Source organism: Ammospiza caudacuta, chromosome 11 (assembly GCF_027887145.1).
Source record: "Ammospiza caudacuta isolate bAmmCau1 chromosome 11, bAmmCau1.pri, whole genome shotgun sequence".
Lineage (NCBI taxonomy): Eukaryota > Metazoa > Chordata > Aves > Passeriformes > Passerellidae > Ammospiza > Ammospiza caudacuta.
The window spans coordinates 6,317,017-6,338,225 of NC_080603.1; the positions used below are offsets into that span (position 1 = coordinate 6,317,017).

General features: G+C 45.9%; 1 protein-coding gene across 2 annotated transcripts; it reads left to right on the top strand.

The window, feature by feature from the left end:
* Positions 1–43: 43 nt before the first annotated feature.
* Positions 44–16,676, top strand: PPP1R7 (protein phosphatase 1 regulatory subunit 7). 2 transcript variants are annotated; one of them, XM_058812234.1, is made up of 11 exons: positions 44–108; positions 725–802; positions 970–1,092; positions 5,051–5,106; positions 6,056–6,121; positions 6,658–6,788; positions 8,047–8,209; positions 11,192–11,308; positions 12,517–12,621; positions 13,463–13,549; positions 16,315–16,676. In XM_058812234.1, exons 2-11 carry the CDS (start codon positions 760–762, stop codon positions 16,489–16,491), a joined length of 1,068 nt encoding a protein of 355 aa, XP_058668217.1. In that variant the 5' UTR covers positions 44–108; positions 725–759; the 3' UTR covers positions 16,492–16,676. The 2 variants fall into 2 exon arrangements, with proteins under 2 accessions (XP_058668217.1, XP_058668218.1); XM_058812235.1 differs by lacking the exon at positions 725–802 and having other exon boundaries at positions 57–108.
* Positions 16,677–21,209: the final 4,533 nt, after the last annotated feature.

Here is a 21,209-nt window from a genome sequence, read left to right on the forward strand (position 1 = left end):
GGCTTTGATTGGCCGCGGCGGCGGCGGAGGCGGTTTCCGGAAGGGGCGGTGGGAGGAGGAGCGATATGGCGGCGGAGAGCGGAGCGGGGCCGCAGGAGATGATGGAGGGTGAGAGCCCGCCGGGGCTGCTGCCCGGGCTGCGGGGGTCGGGGAGGCGCGGCCGGCTGCCCCAGCGCTGCCTCCGGGCGGTGCTGCTGCCAGCTGCGTGCCGGGGGGGTTTGCGGGCCCTCCGGGGTCGTGCAGCCCCCGAGTGTCCAGCGGCCGGGCCCTGCCGGGGCCGGGGTGTCACCGCAGGGCGGGATCCCCGCCGGCTCCGTGCCCGCAGGGAGAACCAGTGGGGTTGTGGAGATGGCCGTGACGTAAAAAGTAAAGATAACGAGAAGGAAGCTTGTGGATGGCGCTGGTTTTCCTTAGTGCCCCGGTGAGATGAGGAAAGGCTGAGGGGGCCAGCGAGGAGCTCGGTCCAGGCTCAGGGTGGCACCGGAGCTGTGGCTCGGTGAGCGTGAAGGGATCTGGCAGGTTGTTCTGGGGAGGTTGCTCTTATTTGCGAGGATTTTTTTATCCGTGCCTTCACTTTTTCGTGTCATTGGTACTATTGTACATGATACTGATTTTTTTTTTTTTTTTAAAGTCTAAAACTCTTAAAGTGTAATCGTTCTAATTCCATCTCCGTAATCTTTGGAATTGCACTTCATTGATCTAAGAAATTTCCTTTTTCCTCCAGTCTTCTTCCCAGATTGTTGGTTTTAGGAAGATGTGATGGGAGGAAAAAGTGCATCCAAAATCAAAGTAGAAACAAGGGGTAAGAGGCCTTTTATTTAAGACTAAACTTTTCATTTAGTTAACTTAGGATTTCTACTAACTGCCTAGTCGTTTATGTGAATCCTGGTTATTTTCTCTGCCTGCTGCTCCTGCCCTGTGCCCCGCAGCCGGGAAAAGCCTGATGGGGAATTTCTGTGTCTTGTGCAGTGGATAAGAGGATCGAGTCCGAGGAGTCGGGGGACGAGGAGGGGAGGAAGCAGGCGGTTCGCTTGGTGACAGAGCTGAGCCAGCAGAGCCTGCGGGATGAGCAGAACGGCGAGAACTCGGCAGGTACCGTGTCAGCCTCAGCGCTGCCTCCTGGAGCCCCGGCCGGCCGCGTGTGCACAGCCTGCAGCACCCCCTGGGCTCCTCCTGGCCGGGTGGCCATGGGAACCTGCCCCAGAGCCAGCCTCCTGAAAGCTCAATAAATCTGTTGCTAGAATAAAGTTGCCTGCTTTTTATGGAACTGCTAGTATTAGAGCTTTGATTTTTTTTATTTTTAATTTTTTCCTTGCTTATTTACCCATCCGTGTTTCTCTTTGATATCAAAATGCAAAGCATCTTTATTCTTTTCTTTTATGGAAGTTTAGAAACCTTATGTGGAAAGATTTTCATTAGAAGTTGTCATGAGGAGCTTTTCATAATTCTGCCTTAGTTTATGTCATTTTTTACCTAAAGAATTGCCAGATTCCTTTGGAAGGCAACAAAGACCATTTCTAGATGGATTGAAGGAGCCTGTCCCTTCTGTTATTTTAATTTAAAAGTTCTAAGACATCTCAAAATGATATCTTTGAATCCCCTTGGGTGTAAACTTTTCCCACTGTTTGCACTAGAGCATGGGACAGAAATACTGACAGACTTTAAAGCCTGTAGATGTTTGATAGGAGGGTTTTCAGGGGTTTGTCAGAGCAGATCCACTTCTGCACACCCTGTGTGATGATCTGAGCTGAGCTTTTGGTGCAGTCTGAAGTGTAACAGCATTCTTTTGACAGAGATGTCCATATTATCATTATTATTATTATTGGGATACTGAAAGGGAAATTAAGAAAGAAATTTTAGTTCTTACAGTGGAATCCCTGCTCGTCTTAACCTTGCACGTTGGGATTTGCCAAAGTATCTTTCAAACTGATAAATTGTTACTAGAATTTTAAATCTCTTCTCATTACTAAATGCACTCTATTATAGATCTAATTTGTTGCTGATAATTTAAACCCCTTAAATCTTACTAAGGAAATGCTCTTCCATTTTTCATGGCTCTGCAAACTGTGCAGTTGATGGAAGCATGCAGATCAGACGGAGCTTTCCTTTGCATGCCTGGAATCCTGAGTGTTTGCTCAGCTGCCATCATTTAGCTGCGTGTGTTGGAGGTTGTATCTTGCACTTTGTTCCCCTGGGAATTGTATGAAAGGAATCACAGAAGTGATGTGCTCTCACTCTAGTGAAAGCAAGAAAAGCACATTCAGATTTGTTTGCTGGGTTACATTTGTGTACTGTTTAATATAATGACTGTATTGTTACATTTTCCAAACTGCAAGAAGCATTCAGAAAACTAGGGCAGGAACCAAGCAGAGGAATAATTTTTGAACATTCAAGATACTTTCCACAGCCAGCTTTGAATTTCTCAGCTGAAAGAAAAATGATGAGTTTTCCACATTTTTTCACAGAAGATCTTAAATAGCTTGAACAGCTGAAATTTCAAATTCATCATTTAGCTAATTCTCTGAGGAACAGAGCCTCTGGTTAGAAATCATATAACTGAACTATTTATAATATTCTTCATGCATATGCACTTTAAGAGTGTAGTTAGGCTTTTTGTTGATTGAAATGCTTGTGGTACTGTGAACTTACATAACTCAGTAATGACTGTTCCCACTGTGGAATTTGGGTTTTCTCAATGGTGGATTTTTTTTTTTTCCACCTCTGCAAAGGCATGTGGCTTGCAGGCATGGGTTACACAGAAATTCACTTAGGAAACTTCACTGCCAGAGTGATGGGAATTTTTTCCATTGAGAAATGTGGAGTAAAGCAATTTGCAAGGGAAATTGCAGCCCTGGCTGTTAAGTAGGAGGGTCAGTTTAGAGGTTTTTTATATCCAGTCACTTCATAAATAAAATGACTGTAAATTTGCTAGAACCATTTTTCTCTTCTTTCTCTTTCCTTTTTTTTTTTTTTTTGTTTTTCTGCTCTTGAGAGAAAATGTGTTTTAACACTTTCCTACCAATACTGATTTACAGCTGATATCAGACACACATCTCCCTCAAGCTGCTGAATGTTTTATACACAGTGCAGAGACTTCATGACAATTGACTTCAGTACACATCAGCACTGCCTGTGTGTTCAGTTTGAAATTTATTTTATTGTAGTGTGGGTCCTGTGTGATTTGGATTTGCAGCTTTGGATTTGAGTGCTGTTTTCCACACTGGCTATCATGAGAGGTCTCTCAAATATGTCAAAATTAAGAGGAGCCTCAGAACAGAGTATTTAACACATTACCTAAATCTAGTGTTTATAAATTAATATATTCAAGCTTCCTAGCCAAACAAAATCAATGTTTTTTTCTTGAATGGGGTTTTTCCTGAAGATTTTTTTCTTTACTATGTGTGTGGTTGGCTTTACTGTTGGACAACTTTGAAGTCTCAAAGGACTTGAAACTCAAAGTTCTTTCACCATGAACACTAAGTTACTGCCAGTATCACTCAATACAAGGGCATAATTTGGATTTTTCATGTGATATCTCAAATAACTGTTTTTCCAAAGCTGGGCACTGCTCCTGTGGGCTGTAAATTCAGCAAGGCTTGGAGCACTTCTCTCTGAGAGTCTTTGCACCCAGGAAACAGATCAAAGAGGTCCAGCCTTGATAGCAGCAGGGTGGGGTATCCCCCTCCCTTGCTGAAGGGCAGAGCTCCTGATATGGAACTAAAATAAGAAAAAGCAGGCATTGCTCATTGCTGACAGGCACTTGTAGATCTGTCAATTTTTGGTGGCATTTCTATCTTGCTGTTCCACATCCCCAAGACTACCAGCTCATTTTTCATCTCCAAAATATAATTTGTTTCCTGCTATTTTGTGCTATTAAAAAAAAAAAAAAAAAAAAAAAAAAAGAGGATTGCTTTTTCAGTCTTAACTTCTGTGAATCAGCTCAGTGAGTCTCTTTCCTGTTTAAATGTCCAGGCAAGAGCAGCAGCCCAAATACAGGAAGGTCAGTGATGATCTGTGCACCAGCAAACCCTTGGAGTTGGATGGTGGCATTAAAAATGGTGATGCTGGTACTGTTTGTGCCTGCACTGCTGCTTGCAAAGCCAAGCTTTAGCAGGAAGAACACTCATTAAATAGGAACACTTGACATTTACAGGGATTTAACCACTCTGGGCTGTGAAAAGTCACTGCTGCTGGGTTAAGGGAATGAGCTTGCATACATGCAGGAGTTAGTGCAAAGCCTTGGGGATGTCACTGTAATTAAAGTTGCTTGAGTTTTTGGTAGCACTCAGAGAAGCTTTGCACATGAATTAGAAAAATCTTGCAAATCGTGTTGTATGTCAGTTTTGCAAAGCTGAATCAGACTTTGTTTTTCTTCAGCAATTGATGCAACCAGCAAGCCACCTCCAGCAAATGGGAATGGGCATGAATTATTCAGCATGAATTCTCCAGTAAATTTCCCTCCCTCGTGTGCTGTGGTAGAAGCACAGCAAATGCTGGGGTGTTTTCCAGAGCTGTAAAAGCATTTCCCAAGGAAATTCATGCAGTGGCATAAACAGTGTTGTCTGGCATAGTAGGGAGTTCAGCCCAGCAAAGGGAGGGAGATCCATGCAAAAGTGTTCACCACAGTGACATAAAGTGGCAGTGCTAATAAAAAAACCCAAACCCTGAAGAGTGGGATTGTTGAGATGTTTGGTCATTCCTGGCCATCTCACTAGACAGTTAGGATTCCTTCTTGGCAAGGTTTTACTGTGTTGTCAGAGGAGCACAGACTTGGGATGGGGTAGGTGTGAAGGAAAGGCATCCTGCCCATCCTTGAGCCTGCAGTTTCCAGCAGGTTGGGCTGATCTCTGTGTGTTTTACATCTGAGCATGAAATCCTGCTGTAAAGAAAGGTTTTCCTGTAACTCTCATGGCTTTAATGAAGCAGAATATCTGAGCTGTGCCTCTCATGTGTTTGTCCTCCTGAGGAGCATTTGCTCTCTGCATGGGGCTGTTGTCCTGCCTTTGGCTGTGTGCTTCAGGAGCTGGTAATGTGTTTGCCTCTCGTGCAGGAGAAGCAGAGACCCCAGTGGACATGGAGACCATTAGCCTGGACCCAGAGGCTGAGGTAAAGGCAGATTTTTGTCCTTTATTCGGCAGGAAGCAAAGGTAGGCAAAGGCAAGTATTGAAACCTGATTCAAAGATCTAATTCTTCTGAAGGTGCTGGCTGCTGTGATCCTCCCCAGAGCTGATTCAGAGCCTTTAGAGTAGAAGTAGAGGTGTTCTATTTTTCATCCCTAGCTGAAACGTTTTGTTAGTACTTTAGAATTTTAAATGAGGTGTAGATGCACTGAAAGTGTGTGTGTGCTGCAAGAGGCACTGCTGGGCTGTGAGCTTCAGGGAGTCTGTTCAGTGAGCTGATGGCTGCTGTGAGCCCTGTGCTTTGGAACAGGCACTTACCCAGCCCAGTGCCTTGGCATCAGCAACCTCCTGAGTCCATTAGCAGCAGAGGGTTTCAGCTGCTTTGGAGGGTGGGGAAGTGCTCTCTGTCTCTTTGACTTTCAAATCTGGAGCATCTGGGGCTGAGCAGCACAGATGGGAAGTGCCTCAGCTGATTGCCAGTGCAGGATTAACATTCACAAAACCACTGGTTATTCAAACTGGCACTGACTCCTGCTCATCTGAGGCCTGGAACTGGAAATGCCAACTTGTGTTCTGGTTAAGCCCTAGCAAAGTAAGTAAGAGAACTTGATGCAAAGCTTTATTTATGCAAGAATTTTCCCATTTCAATACATTTCTGAAGATTTCTAATTTTAGGAATGCTCAGACTCAGGAAAGGGCTGTTGCATTATATGCAGTTGACATTTTGCATTTGCAGTTGACAAGTTCAGGCCGTGTGTCTCAGTTGTGGTGGTAAAATGTTCCAAACTCATTTTAGAAATGCTCTTGGAAGGGAAGTTTTAATGAGCTGCACATTTTGTAAGCCTATGATTTCCTTAGAACAAAGTACCAGATTGATCTTTAAAGACCAGATTTGTTTTGGAACAACTGCTAAATCCCTCAATTTCTCTTTCAGGATGTTGACTTGAATCATTTCCGGATTGGGAAGATTGAAGGATTTGAGGTGCTCAAGAAAGTGAAGGTAACAGTCCTGGGGAGCAGAGAATGCCTCTTGGAACTGGGGATTTTCTCACCTGTAAGAGGACAGATAGACAGTCTCTTTTTGGCTGAGATTTAGTGGGTTTGCTTCATTTTTAGCTGAAGAAGGCAGTGTGTTTTGGAAGTTGGTGAGAGGCAGTGCATCAGGGCACATCCTGGACTAGCAGAGCAGACTGAACATAGAATAATGTGGATGGTGAAGCCCTCAAAGCAGGCCCAGTCAGAACATGTTGCTCAAGGCCTTCTCCAGTTAAGCTTTTGAGTGTTTCCAAGGATGGGGATTTTGTATCCTCTCTGTGCTGCTGTTACTGTATCTGACCATTGTGGCTGAAAGATTTCCTTCTGTAGAATTGGAGTATACCAAGAAAAGATTGCTTAAAAAAATCAAACAAAACCCAGCAAATTCCCAACAAAACTTAATGGGGGAACCCTCACCCACACCTTTTAGTCTGTGAGGCATTACATGCAATCCTTCATAGCCATTTTTTTGTTGCTTTTCCAACTTTTCTCCACAATTAGACACTGTGTCTGCGGCAGAACTTGATTAAGCGCATTGAGAACCTGGAGCAGCTGCAGACCTTGAGGGAGCTGGATCTCTATGACAATCAAATCAAGAAGATTGAGAACGTGGAGGCTCTGGTGGACCTTGAGTGAGTGCAGGGCAATCACCAGGGTTAGGCTGGGGGTGGTTTGCTGCTCACTGTGTTACTCATGCTGTACTTAGCCCAGTGTTTTAGCCTCTCTCAGGATTTATTCTGGTGCTCAGTAAAGGATAATGTCTATTCTCTATTGTTATTCAACCTGTGGAGTACACAAGTTCCATTATCCTGAAGCTGCAAAAAGCAGCTGGAAATGAACCCTGTGCTGTGTGAGACAGTGAGAATGACTGGTGGTTGTAGCTTCCACAAGGTGTAGGAGCTCTCAGGCCCTTTGCTCTTGCAGTGAGAGCTCTGTGTAACAGGTGTTTATTCCTGCAAAAATGACAAGAGATTTCAGGTAAGGTTATTTTTATTTTTGAAGAGTGTTAGGGAAGGAGTAAGTACCCTTCCAAGTTCCTGAGTTTCTGGCACTTGCCTGAATCACTCTGGAGGTACATGACAAAACTGTTCTCCCTGGGGCAGGACTGGCCCAATTCTCACCATCACAACCTTTTCCTGCCCAGGGGAGCCCTTGACATGGTCCTGTCAGAGGCAGATCTTGCAGGCAGGCACCTTTCCCAAGGAACATGCAGATTGGCATTTTCCACCGTGGCAGCTCCATGGCTGGGCAAAATAATGGCTGTCTTCTGCATGTGGCAGGTGATTTTTTTTTTCCTAACACACTACAGAAGTATTTTGAAAGTTTTATTTGTTGTATTTTTTGATAAAAAGAAATTACATTCATGACTTTAGCTTCAAGGCTTGATCTCTGCAGTCAGGGAGATTCCCCACTGTCACCATGATATTTTCTGAATGATATTATGAAAAATCCTCTTTGCCCAGGATTCTTCTCCTGGGAAGCTGAGAAGCCTCAGAGAGAAATAAAAACAATAATTATCTGATTGCTTCTCCTGTGTTTGCTGTTCTGGAATGTGGTCTGGAGATTATTTATCCAAACATATGAATAGTTTTTACCTAATGACCAATTACCATCAGCTGTGTTGGACTCTGAGGAGTCAGTCACAAGTTTTTCATGATGATTCTTGTTAAGCCTTCTGTCTGTATCCTTTTCTGTCTTTAGTACAGTTTTAGTATAGCATTTTTAATATAATATCATATTACATAATAATAAATCAGCCTTCTGAGAACACGGAGTCAGATTCCTCATTTCTCACCTCACAAACACCACACCCCACCAATTTGCAAGTGTTTCTTTCAGAATCATCCCTGCCTGATGGGCTGATGAGACCTTTGGTTTGTTTTGCCCCAGGGTCCTGGACATCTCCTTTAACGTTCTGCGACACATTGAAGGACTGGATCGGCTCACCCAGCTTAAAAAGCTCTTCCTTGTCAACAACAAAATCACTAAAATTGAGAATTTGAGCAGCCTGCAGATGCTGCAGATGTTGGAGTTGGGGTCCAATCGAATTCGGGTAGGTTTGCTCAGAGGTGTTGGCTGCAGAGTTCTGAGCTCTGTGCTGTGATATTGGCATTTCCTGAAAGTGCACTGCACTGACTTTGGTTTGCAGTTTTGTTGGTTTTTATTGTTCCAGTCACTCCCTGTGCTGATTGCTGTGCATGCTGGAGCCTTTCATTGTGCATTAGTGCCTGGCTGCTAAATCACCATTTGTGAATTGTGTCTTTAATGAACTCCTATATCCCCTGTGTGTTTCCTTTTGCAGGTGATGGTTCTCCCTGCTAGAGAGCCAAGCCTGTCAAAACCAGCAGTTCTTTTCTCTTACCTTTCCACAGGCTGGTGCTGAGTCCATGAAACCTATTGAGAGCAAAATGAATTTGATTTGCAGGTGCAATTTACAGCCTGCTATGGCAGTCAGCCTTGTTTAGGAAAAAGATTTTCTTGATGCTTTGCTCTGGAATGCCTTTAAAACCTAAAACTTGGTACTGCACTGCTGATTGCTTTGGGATTTTATTGTGCACATTGTGACTTTTTCAATTTAAAATCTGTGCCACTTACAGGGGAGCAGTTTTGAGCAGTGTCTCCTGTCCCTAAGGTATGATTCATGGATTTACTCAGTTCATAAGAAAACTGGTCAGACAGATGACACAAAAGACTTGCAACATGCAAAATAAGCTCTTTTTTAAAAGCTTTTTTAATTACATGCTCTTTAGAAAATACTCATGAAGATGAGTGCATTTCAATCAATGTGGTGTAAGTTGGTGCTGTCCATTTATAGTCTCTGAGAAATTACTTGTTATGGTAAAAGATTAGGAAAAGAAAAATTGTCCTCTTTGAAAAAATAGAAAAGAAAAATAGAAAAATTATCCTTTTTGTTTCAGGACTTGTGGAAGAACACTTTTATTTGTAGAAAAGAAGGAAACTTTAGCTATTAAAAGCAGCCTTCTAAGGCTGAGATGTGTGCTGCTTTTTTGAAGAGGAAAAATTTTGGTTTCCTCCTAAAGCCAAACTGAACTGAATTGTTTTCCAGGAATTTCTGCTTTGGAAATTAAATTATTTAGGGGGATAAATCTAGAGTGTGAGAGCATCAGCCAGGTCAGATGGGGGATTAGGAGCCTTAGAGTTTGCATAGGATGAGGGACAGGAGTTATGGAGAGAAGCACTTGGCTTTTTTCAGAAGCAGAGCAGGCTCAGCACACTGATCCTTACGTGACAGAAGCTGGGTTAAACAAAACTGTATTCTGTATATAAGCATCATTTTCATCTGGAAAAAAAGAAATCCAGCTAGATTTCTGAATTGATACTTAAGCAGTACATTGTCAATTATGTTGTAAAGCCAAGGAATATGTTTTTAACAATAAGGTTAGATTTATTTAATGTGCTTTCTCAGTGTTGAGCCTGAGCATATTAAGAACAAACAAAAAAAAACCAAAAAAAACCCTAAATTGTTGCTGTATGGGTAACACAAGCTTCTTAAATTACTTTATTTTTAGTGGGTTTTTTTTCTGTTTGTCTGTTAATTCTATTTTGACTTGCTTCAAACAGCAGTGTTCTGTGCTTCTAATTGCTTTATTGGAGTGAGTAACCTGTGACTTGGCTTGGCACAGAGAAATCTGGTGCTGCCTGGGGGTACCCAGAGCTCCTGGGCTGCTTTTCTCTTGGTGTAGGGTGTGTGTTCTACAGCTGGACATACCCTTAACTCTTTAGGGTACAAGGCTGTGGACTCTTCAGGCAGAGTTCTTGGCTCTGAGGTGCCTGATTGACTTTTTCTCTGTGTATTAAAGCTGTTCTTGCCTACTCAAACCTCCCAGAGTGCCCTTAGCTTGGAATCCCTTATGACTTAGCACTTCTTGCTCTGTTTGAAGAGCAAAACTTTATGCTTAAGCTGAATATTTAATGCTTTTTTTCTTTAAAATTGGACTGAGGCAGCTGTAATGTAAGCTCTTTACTTGTTCTTAGGTTTTTGTCCCCTCATGTCCATATATTCCATTCCTCTCCCTGTATTGAGTCATCAGTATTTCCTCCTCAGAGCTGGAGAAGCTGCCAATGAGCAACAAATCTATAATTTTTCTTGCAAGGTCACGACAGGGCTAAGTCCATAATCTTGAAGGGGGCAGAATGCAAATTTGAGCTGATTAACACTGTATGTTCAGTGTTCTGGCAGCTGTGGGATAGAGGTCCTTTCCTGAGTGTCCATCTTCTCCTTCCTTGTGCTGTTACATGCCCAGGTGAGCACCCAGAGTGATCCAGGTGCTGCTGGGACTCAGTGGCTCCCCAGCACTACTGAATTGAAAATTTTGGCAGGCAGGAGGCACGTGGAAAAGCTGAGATGTCACAGCCTGCCTGAGCAAAGCAAGACACAGCTCTGGGTGTGTCTGTGTCCATATTATTGTTTTTACTGTGAGCTGAAGTCCTTGCTGCTTTTAACAGCATCTTGATTTTTTAATTCAGAGGCTTTTCCCTGTGAAATAAGTGTTTCCTTCTGTTTGCAGGAGCCTTTTGTAATCTTACCCTTTTTCCTTTTTTTCCTGTTTTCACTCTTCTGTTTGTGCTTTCTCCCTTCCTGTGTAACATCCTTGATGCTTCACAGAAATCCTGATTTTCTCTTCCTGAAGGCTGAGCTGGAGCTGAACTGGAGCAGTGTCTGTGTTCTCCCAGTAATGTGTGTATTTAAAAGGTGTACATCACTGACTGCTGTGGGTGTGTTCTGCCAGAAGCCAGGCTGTACAGTGAGACAGCTAATTTTACTCATGACAGAGAAGCTGAACAACTCACCTGTGTTATACAGTCACTGATGTGCAGCACTAAATTTACTAATTGTGTTCTTTCTTCCCAGATTCTCTTTCCATTCACTAGTAACAGCTTTTTCTTTAAATTCACAAATGAGTATCTTCTCCCCAGGCTACACCACATGGTTATAATGTGGCTACAAAATGACAGCCACGTCTCCCAGGTGGAGCTTTGCAGTAACACTGTCTCTCCTCTGGTTGTTTCACAGGTAATTGAAAACATTGACACCTTGGCTAATCTTGACAGTCTGTTCCTTGGGAAGAATAAAATCACCAAGCTCCAGAACCTGGATGCCCTGACAAACCTGACTGTGCTCAGTATACAGGTACTGTGTTCTGAAAGCCTTGAACCACCCTGTGAGATGGGATCAGCTCTTCTGATGGTTTGGGCTGGAAGGAACCTTAGAGACCATCTTGCTCCACCTCCTGAAATGGGCAGGGCACCTTCCACCGTCCCAGGCTGTGTCCCAGGGATCCAGGGGCAGCCACAGCTTCTCTGTGCCAGGGCCTCACCTCCCTCACTGAGAAGAATTTCTTCCTAACATCTAGTTTAAACCTTCCTTCCCTCTTCACTTCATATCCTTGTGAAAAATCCCTCTCCAGCCTCTTGTCGGCACCCCCTTAGCAGATCTGCAGGGTTAGAGTCAAACTGCCGTGCTGGAAGGAAGGGAGATATTCTTTGTGTTGTCTTTTTTCATCCTTTCATGCTACTTGAGATTGACAGACACTGATAAAATTATAAAGCAGCTGTCTGATTTTTATGGAAGAAAGAACAGGAAATGAGTGTTATTCCCTTCTTCCTTCCTGAAACACTGTTTCCTGATGTGTTACAATAACACTGAAAGTGTGATGCCTTGCAGTGACAGTGCCTTGGTGTCACTGCCTTCTTACTGAGGAGGCCAGAAATGTGAATGAGCCTGTGCTGAATGCAATCTGTCCTCAGTGAGCTTTCAAACAGCTTCTTCCTTTTTTAAAATGTGGAATAAAATATACTCAGCTAATTTCTTTCACTGAATCTCCTTCTTATTCATGTGACAATGCTTGTGCATTGTGGTATCTCTTCTTAAAGCTGCTGGCAAGACACACTGACCACCTGCTGTGGGTGCCATTATTCTGTGGGACATACAGAATTAGCTTTATGTCCTGCAGGAGTGCAGACAAGACAAGAGTGCAGTGTGGTTAAGGTGGTGTAACTTCCTCTCTGACCTTCCCATTTGTAAAGACCTACAAAATGAATACTGAGACCTACAAAATTCATGCACAGGCCTGCTGTTTGTTAAGACACCAAGCCAAAAACTTTCAGGCTGCAACTTCTGATGGGAAGGTCAGAGTTTGATTCTTGCTGGGGACTCCCATGGAGTCCCTCCTCATGCATCAGGGGTGCAGAGACCAAACAGCTGAGCTCCCAAGATCTGTGTGGGCCCAAACAGATTGTTCCCCTTCCCAGCCATACTTTAGGGGAATGGTTTTCCCCCAGTGAGTGCCATGGATTTGGGTTGGTTTGGAGGGTACTAAAGATCTGCTGCACTTGCAGAATAACCGTCTGACCAAGATTGAGGGGCTGCAGAGCCTGGTGAACCTGCGGGAGCTGTACCTGAGCCACAACGGCATCGAGGTCATCGAGGGACTGGAGAACAATGTGAGCCTCTGCCTGACTCTGCAGCACAAGTGCTGCCCTGAGCTGCTTGTGTTAGTGGCTTTTCTGGAAGTTTCTGTGCCTCAGTTTCCCCAGTTAGGTGTGGGTTCCTGAGTCTCTTGAGAGACCACAGATATCCAAGTGTTTGTTGTATGTTAAATTCTCGTGTGGGTAAAGATCCTCCAGATATTTTGGAGCAGAATTATTTTCCTGACATGGGGAAGGAGATGTGGTTGAAGCAGTAGCCTGGCTGATCCTCAGCCATGGGAACTCCTGGACACAGCTGCTGCAGCCTTTCAGACACAGCTTGTAGATAACCATAAGTGCTTTTCAACGGGACAGAACTGGAGCTGGGAGGAAGAGAGGCCAGCCATGGCATGCAGTGTGCCTTCCTGTCACTGTACATGTCTGTCTTTTTGGATGGGATGGATTTTGTGGAAGTATCATTTTCACTCTCACCCAGCAAAAGCTTTTCTAAAATTGTTGAGTTTCCTGCTGCTAAGAGTTTGTTGAGCTCTGCTGCTCAAGGGGACACTTTGGATCTGATTTTTAATCCTCCTCTTAATGTATTTTGAGGAAAGCTCACTTTTTAGGAGCCTTTGGCTGGCAGTTGCCATCCAGCCAGTAAATGCCTTCATTTTTGTCACATTTGGGGGGGTCAGTAGCCCAGCTTAATGGAAAACAATCTTCCTTGTTCCACATGGGCAGCAAGAGCTGGGCTGAATGTGAGCAGCTGGCAAGAATGTGTCTGCTCCTGACAGCTTCCAACTCTGGGCTTGGAAAAAGTGGCACAGAGAAGATGAAAGGAAATCAGATCTAATATTTTTGTGTTTGCTTTGTCTAGAACAAACTCACAATGCTGGACATTGCAGCCAACAGAATTAAGAAGATTGAGAATATCAGTCACCTAACAGAGCTGCAGGAGTTCTGGGTAAGCACAGGCCAGAGCTGTTCCCCAAAATGTCTGTGCCACAGTGAGGGAAACCCTTCAGATGGGCAGCACATGGACTTGTGTGCCTTGGAGCTCTTCTGGTTCTGGTGATCAGCTTTAAGGTCTGACAGTCTGCATGCATAGTGTGGTGGTTTTCCCTAGGGACAGGGAAGAGCTTGAAAATTTCTTGCTGAGTGGTGAGGAGCCTGTCTGTGCCTGGGAAATGGGCCCTTCCTTCATGCCCAGGTTGGTTATGAAACAGCCCCACATGTCCTATTTCTGCAGCTCTTCTTTCTGTAATGACAGAGTACTAGGGGAAGCACAGAGCTTGTTCAGAGCAGGGTTGGTGTATTTATGGTGTTATAATTATGAAGAAAACTAAACCAACTTCTGATTCCACTCCTATGTGTTCTAAATGCACATAAGTGAGCCCCATGGAAGGGAAGAATGATGTATTTGATTTTATGTTGTTAGAAGGTTAATTTATAATTTTATTATACTACATTATATTAAAGAATACTATATATACTATACTAAAGAATGCTAAATATAATGCTAATAATATAATATAAATATATCATATAATAGGATATAATATAATAGTATAGTGTATTATAGTATATATATATAAATATTAAATATAATACTAAAGAATACAGAATGCTAAAAAGATAATAATGAAAACTCGTGACTCTCTCCAGAGTCCAGACACAGCTTGGCACCAATTGGCCAATGAGTGAAAACAACTCACAGCAGAATCCAATGAAACAATCACCTGTGGGTAAACAATCTCCAAATACATTCCAGACAAGCAAAACACAGGAGAAGCAAATGAGATAAGAATTGTTTTCCTTTTCTCTGAAGTTTCTTGCTGCCTTTCAGCTTCCCAGGAGAAAAAACATGGGCAAAGGAATCATGTTCAGAGAATGTGAATGCCACATAACAGCTTAGGATGGCTTCTGTTTCTTTCTGGCACCCTGAATTGCTGAGCTCCTTGGCTTTCCTAGGTCAGGAAATTCAGAGGTGCCCTGTCCTGAAGCATCAGCCCTGTGCCATGTTTGGGAGCTGTGCACAAAGGTGCTGATGTGAGAAAATGGAGAAGCAGCAGCAGATGTTGATGAGCTGGCACCTGCTTTAGCTCTTGTAGAGTCTCTGCATTCAAGGCTGAGAATAAGAATTGTGCTGTATAATGTCTGTCATTTGGAGTGATTTAAACTCTTGGGCAGATGCTGAGAGAAAAGGAGCTGAAAGCAGCTTCAAATGAAGCCCAGCTGGAGTCTGCAGCCCAGGCTCCTTAGGTGGTGTTCCTCGTCTTGCAGTGTGGCTGAGGAGCCAGCCGGCAGTGTTAGCTGGCCATGCCTGTCTGTAAGGAGCATTTCTGTTTTTGAGAAGCCCATTTAACTGCCCATTAATCTTTTGGGCAGAGAGGTGAGGCAGTGCAGTGTGGCTGGTGTGGGGCCTGCCCTGATCCTGTGCAATTTCCTCCTGTTTGCCTCTTTGCTGTTGCTGTGCTGATAGGAGGTGTCTGCACTGGTTGCACTTGTACTGAAATTACTTGTACTGAACTGGGCTGGATTCCTCTGCAAAAACACCAGTGTGTTTAGAGTCCTTTGTCAGAGCAGAGGACTGGCCAAGATCTGTTAACTGAGCACAGAAAATGCCCTCCTGGCTTTGTTCCAGCCTTCCAACACTATGTTTAAAAAAACTGATTTGTTTGAAAAGGAGCAAGGCAGAATTTTCAATGGAAACCAGTGTTGTATCTCCAAATTTATATTTTTTTTCACTGACTGCACAGTTGAAGCCACATAACAATGTCCTTTAACACCTCAAGTAAACAGAATTCAAAATCCTGTCCACTGTAATAGTCTTCCAGCAGTTTCTCAGTAGCACATCCCCAATGGAGGGACTGAGATGTCTGAAAGTTGAGTGACTTGGCTGAAGTAACATTGTGATGAGCTGTAGCAGAATGAGACAATCCAATGAGGTTTTTTATATTTAATATGAAGGTGGCATTGCTGCAGTGACTCTGTATCCAAAAGCAAAGGGTGCTGTTTTCTCAGGGTTGGGCAGCTTGGGGCCACCTTGCAGCTTTGCTTCCTTGTTGGGCAGCTGAAGCACTCAACCCTCTGTGTGCAATTGCTGAGCCAACAATGAGGCAGGAGAAGAACCCAAATCACAGAGCTTGGCATTTCCTCTGGAGTGCAGAATCAGTGTTTGCAGGGAAATTTATGTAGAGAGAGAGGAAAATGTTGCATTTCTTGTCAGTTTGGGACCTTTTCTAATGTGTCCTGAGAAGTCATAAAAGTAAAGCTGGATGTCACAGTAGAAATAAATTATGATAGAAAGATTTCCAGCCCATAAATGCAGAGTGGAGTGGGAGAGGGTGTGGAGACTGGCCTGGTGCTTTGCAGGGTCTCTCCTAGCTCAGTGCTTGGGTTGGATCTGCTGTCTGAAGGGTGGCACATCTGCCCAGCAGCCAGGACAGTGTGGAGAAGCTGGGTTTAGTGCTGAGCCTGTCTTATGAGACAGGAGAGCTCATCTCAAGGGTTGCAGGGCAAGAAGGATCTGGTAGGGAGGTGTTTGTGCTGAGCCTGGCCTGTGAGACAGGAGAGCTCATCTCAGGGGTTCCAGGGCAAGAAGGATCTGGCAGGGAAGGTGTTTGTGAGCAGTGCTGCCCCAGTAGCAGTGACTCAGCACCACCACTGCTCTCCTTTTCTGGGGGCTCCCTGTGGGTGTGAACATGGCTCTGTGTGTGTGCTCTGCAGATGAATGACAACCTCGTGGAGAGCTGGAGCGACCTGGATGAGCTGAAAGGAGCCAAGAATTTGGAGACTGTGTACCTGGAGAGGAACCCCCTGCAGAAGGACCCCCAGTACCGGCGCAAAATCATGCTGGCCCTCCCGACCGTGCGGCAGATCGACGCCACCTTCGTGCGGTTCTGAGCCTCCTGCTGCCCTCCCTCCCTCCCCTGCCCTCCTCCAGAAAATGTCCCAGCAGGGTTTTTTATCCACTCACCATCCCCAGGTCTTCAGTACACCGACACACACAGGGCAAAAAGTCAACAGAAAGCACTGAAACCAGGTCTCGTGTACAATGCACTCATTGTTTTTGAAATGTTGTTATTATTATTATTAAATCTTAACACAAGAGCCTTCAGTGTGCCTGTGGTTTTTATTTCGTGGGGGAGGTGGTTTGCCTGCTCCTAACACCTTTACCAGAAGGTGTTTGCAGCAGGCTGAAGCCATGGGAGGCACTTGCTGACCCCTGGTGACTCTGTGACACGGGTTCAGGTCAGGAATGTCCTCACTAACACCACCTCCAGATCAAGGCTCAACAGTGGCCTGCAAAAAGGTGAAAAAAGATCTGACCCAGGTTAGTTACCAGGTATACCTGGTGGTACAACATGGGGCTGCAGGGGGAATAGCCTTTCTGTATTCATGTTTTTGAACACAGCTACAAGCTCATGAGAGGACTGGGGACAAACTGGTGTTAATATGGTGAGCCATATTAATGGTAATGGTGAGCCAGGTAACGGTTGGTAGCACTTTGTTGCAGACAGTGTTTGCCATCAGAAAACCTGAAACACATCCTGCTCCTACTGAAGATGGCAGTGTGGTGTTACTGTCCTCTGCACCTGTATTTGATATGGGCCCTTGAACTGCATCTCTGCATCACTTGAAAAACCCTGGGATGCACTTGCCATCTGCTGCTGTTTGTCCAGCAGCCATGTCACCATCCAGAGGAGCAAGAAAAACACAGGAGGAGTGCTTGAAAATGTGCTCTTGGTGGTAGTTTCATTGTGATCTGACATGAATTTGTATCTTTGGAAGACTGGGATGAATCCCTTCAGCAGGCATATTAGGCAGGACAGTGTGGCCCTGTAAGAGATTTTAGTTCCCCTTTGTGGGCTGTGTTGCATTTGCTCACTGGCAGCTCTGCTGTGGTGACTGGGCTTGGCTGGGGAGCCTGCACCCACCATGTCACTGAACTGGGAATGTGGTGACATGAGTTGCTGTGAGTCCCTCACAGTGCCACAAGCCCTCCCTGGGGACTGTGAAAGCAGCAGTGTCTCAGTTACTCTGTTCCATGGGTGCTGTACCCCACACTGCTCCTGGGCTGGCAGCACCCAGCTGGGATTGTCCCCAGAGTTGTACAAACCAACACAAACCGTGTTCTTGTAGGTGTGAGGTGAACACAGCACCTAAATCTTCCCTGGGACCCCCAAATCCCGGTGCCTTGGCCAGGCCCCAGCCCCTCCAGGGTGTGAGGGGGAGCTGCTCCTTCTCGCTGCCTCTCCCTGAGCCCTCTTTGCTCAGGGCCACCCAGGTCCCCTCCTCCAGCTCAAACAAAGGCAGGGCCTCCTCCTGGCCGCTTGGAGGAAGGCGTTTCCAAACGGGGAATGTGCCTGCACACCCATCCACCTTCCTCCTTCTCCTGTCCCAGGCTCTGCCCCTCCTACACGTGGCTCACATTCCTCAGGAGGGAAGCCGCCATCAACAGGAGTAGGAGGGTGGCACATCCCACTGTGTCCCCACAGGAGGAGAAGCAGCATTAGGGTGGGAGGACCCCCCTGCCCTGTGCCTGTGCCTCAGACCCAGCTCTGAGGGAGGAACAAGCAGGGCAAGGGCTGGGCAGCAGCTGCGGGGGTAAAAGCTGCAGTTTGGGGCTCGTGTTGGGACCTGCAGGATAAGGGCAGTGTGAAAAATGCGTATTTTATGATTGGCTTTTCACAAATATCAAAATGAATATTATATGTGTTGTGTTAGAAAGTTATGCTGCATTAATTCTCTTAAGTAGTGTGTTAAATATAGCTTTAGGTTATAACAAAATGTTAAAATAGAAACTATGCTATGTAAGATACTTTTTTCCTAAAGAAGGGATTTCACTGAGATAGCAGCCACAGGACACCTAAATCTTTCAGAGAAAGGGAATTTATTGCTCCATTATCCGGAGAAATTAACTTCTTCCTGCCTCACAGGCAGGACAACACCATTAGGATTCAGAGGAAGAAGTTGACACTGCCCAGACAGAATCCTGTGTTTGAATGGAATTTATGCATCATGTATGAGGTGTATGAATATGCAACAGGCCATTGTTTTTAAGAGTTAATCCTCTGTTAATGTGTGTCCTTTTTGGGGTTATGCTGCCCAGAAAAAGGTACCAGGACTGTCCATAACTCTTTGTTTCTATTGTTTCATATTGTCCTAATTCAAATTGCCCAAAATTTTTATTACTCTAATTACATTGCTGTTTTTATAACCATTTTATTACTATTAAAATTCTAAAATTTCAAAAACAAGTGATTGGCGTTTTTTACAGGCAGGATGGAACAGACCCTGGTGCCTCCATGCAGCTTTCCAGCAGTGCCTGGCCTGGTGGCCTGTCCCCAACACTGTCCCTCCCCAGCTCCAACACGGGGCTCAGGGGTGCCTGCTGGGGGATTGAGGGGTTTTGTGGCTGTGTACCAGGAGGGATAACCAGCTGCTGCCCCAAAGGAGCACCACTGCCAGGCACTCTGGTGGGGCTGGATTGCTTCCCAGCAGAGACAGTGTCCCTGTGCTCCAGGTGGCATAAGGACCTCTCTGTGTGATGGAGGGGTTTTTTGGGGATAGATCACCCCAGAGCTTTTCAGGACAGGGATGTTTTTCCTTAGGGATAATATTCTTGGGCCATGAGGAGAGGGAAACATGCCATGAAGAGCCCAAGCTTCTAAATATTGCACCACTAAGAGTGTTCTCAGCTGGGATCCTCAAAAAGGCCAAGGCCCTCCTGGGAAGGTGGCCCTGCCACCACACTGGGACAGCCAGCTGGGCATGTGGTGACCACACAAAGCAGCACAAAAAAGATAATAACACACCTGGAATTGCAGGGAACATGCAGTCCTGGACAAGGGGAGCATGGCCAATGTCTTCAGCAACAGCTGCACCAGGACAGGTGAGGGAAAAGGCTTGGCTTGGAGTTTGACTCCTTTCCATCCTGGAGAGGAGGCTGAGGCAGGAAAGGGTCTGCTAGGCTGAGGAGCACAGGAAAAGCCCCAGTGCCCCATGGCTGGAGCTGGCAGCTGGTCATACATCATGTTCAGAGGGCACTGGACCCCCAAGCCCTGGCAGGCACCACCCTACTCACCCAACTCATACAATTCATGCTATTCATCCTGCTTATCCTATTCATCCTACTCATCCTACTCAGGTGCTCCAGTCCTTCCCTTTCACAGGACAGCTGCAGTCCTCAGTCCTGTTAATCAACTCTCCCAGCTTCTTTCTTCCTTTGCTAGGAACACCCAGGTGAAGTGGCTGGAGCCCTCTCCAAGAGAGAAGGCACAGCCTTCCCTCAGCTCCTTGTTTCACTCACAAGACAACGCCCAGCCCCACAAGAACACCAAATCCGGGAGGAGGGAGACATGCAGGACAAACACGGCTTTGGGTTCCATCATGAAATCCCTTTCCTGGTGTGGGAAACCATCCCCCAGGAGCTGAGCTGGCAGCAGGACACTGAGAACAGGGACTTGCAGGAGAGATCTGCTGCCATCCACAGGACCTGGAGGAAGAAACTTCTGGACAAGCTTCACTCTGCTGGGATACACATAGAAAAGGTGCCCAGTGATCTGACTCCAGATTTCCATCCCCTTGTGATAAATTCACCCTTGATTTGTGGATTGTTGGATCCAGGGGAGGATTTGCCCTGCCATGGGGGCCTCCTCCAGGAGTGGAGCAGGGGTGTGATGTGTTTATCTGTGTGATGTATTTGTGCTCATCTCCTGGGTAAGCTCTGCCAGGCTGATCCACACCAACACAGCCACCCCAGCGCTGCCCACACGCACAGGTACAGGTGCCAGCAGCCTTATCTTTTATCTCTGCTGGAGCCACCTTCTCTCCACAGCCCATGACTCATCAGCACCCAGAACATGGTGCTGAATGTTCCCTGCAGCCTGCCCTGCCTCTGTGCAGCAGCTCCAGCTCTGGGTGCCTCTGAAGGTGAGGGACTGAGGTGCCCAAGCTTGCAGGGAAGGGGACAGTGCCCCAGAGCTCCTGGGTGTCCCACTCTGCATAAGCAGCTGCATTTCTGTGGGGCTCTGATGAGGTTTGCAGTCTCCTTGCTTTCCAGGGGACCCAGAGACCCCCAGTCACCACTCTTGTCCCATCTGACTTCTGAGCTTTTCCTCCAGAGCCTCATCCCCTGTTTTCTTGGCTCCTGAAGAACAGGTTCCTGGTTCTGTGGGCAGGGCTAAAGGACAGGGGAGTGCTGGTGCCATGTGAGGAAGAAGCACTGTGGCAGGGGGACTGTCCCAGCAGAGAGTGGGAGCACCCACATGGCCACAGGATGCCTGGGACCAGGGCAGTGCCAGCTGTCTGGGGGCTAACAGGTCCCTCTGGGAAATAGGAAAGGTAAGAAGATTTATTTTCCGCACTCTGGGACCCATCATCAGCCCTTTTGTCTCCCCTTGGCAAACTGGAAGAGGCTCTGTGTGACCCAGATAAGCCCCTCTTTCCCTGGGGCTGCTCTGGCTGCACTCCCGAGCTCAGAGCCTGGGCTGTCCCCTCACAACCCTGCCCTGGCTCCTGCAGGTGTCTCGGCTGTCCCACAAACTCCCTGAGCCTTCAGGGGGTCCCCAGTGAGGGGCTGAGTGCCAGGTGGAGCATTCGTGTTCTGTGGAGCTTTA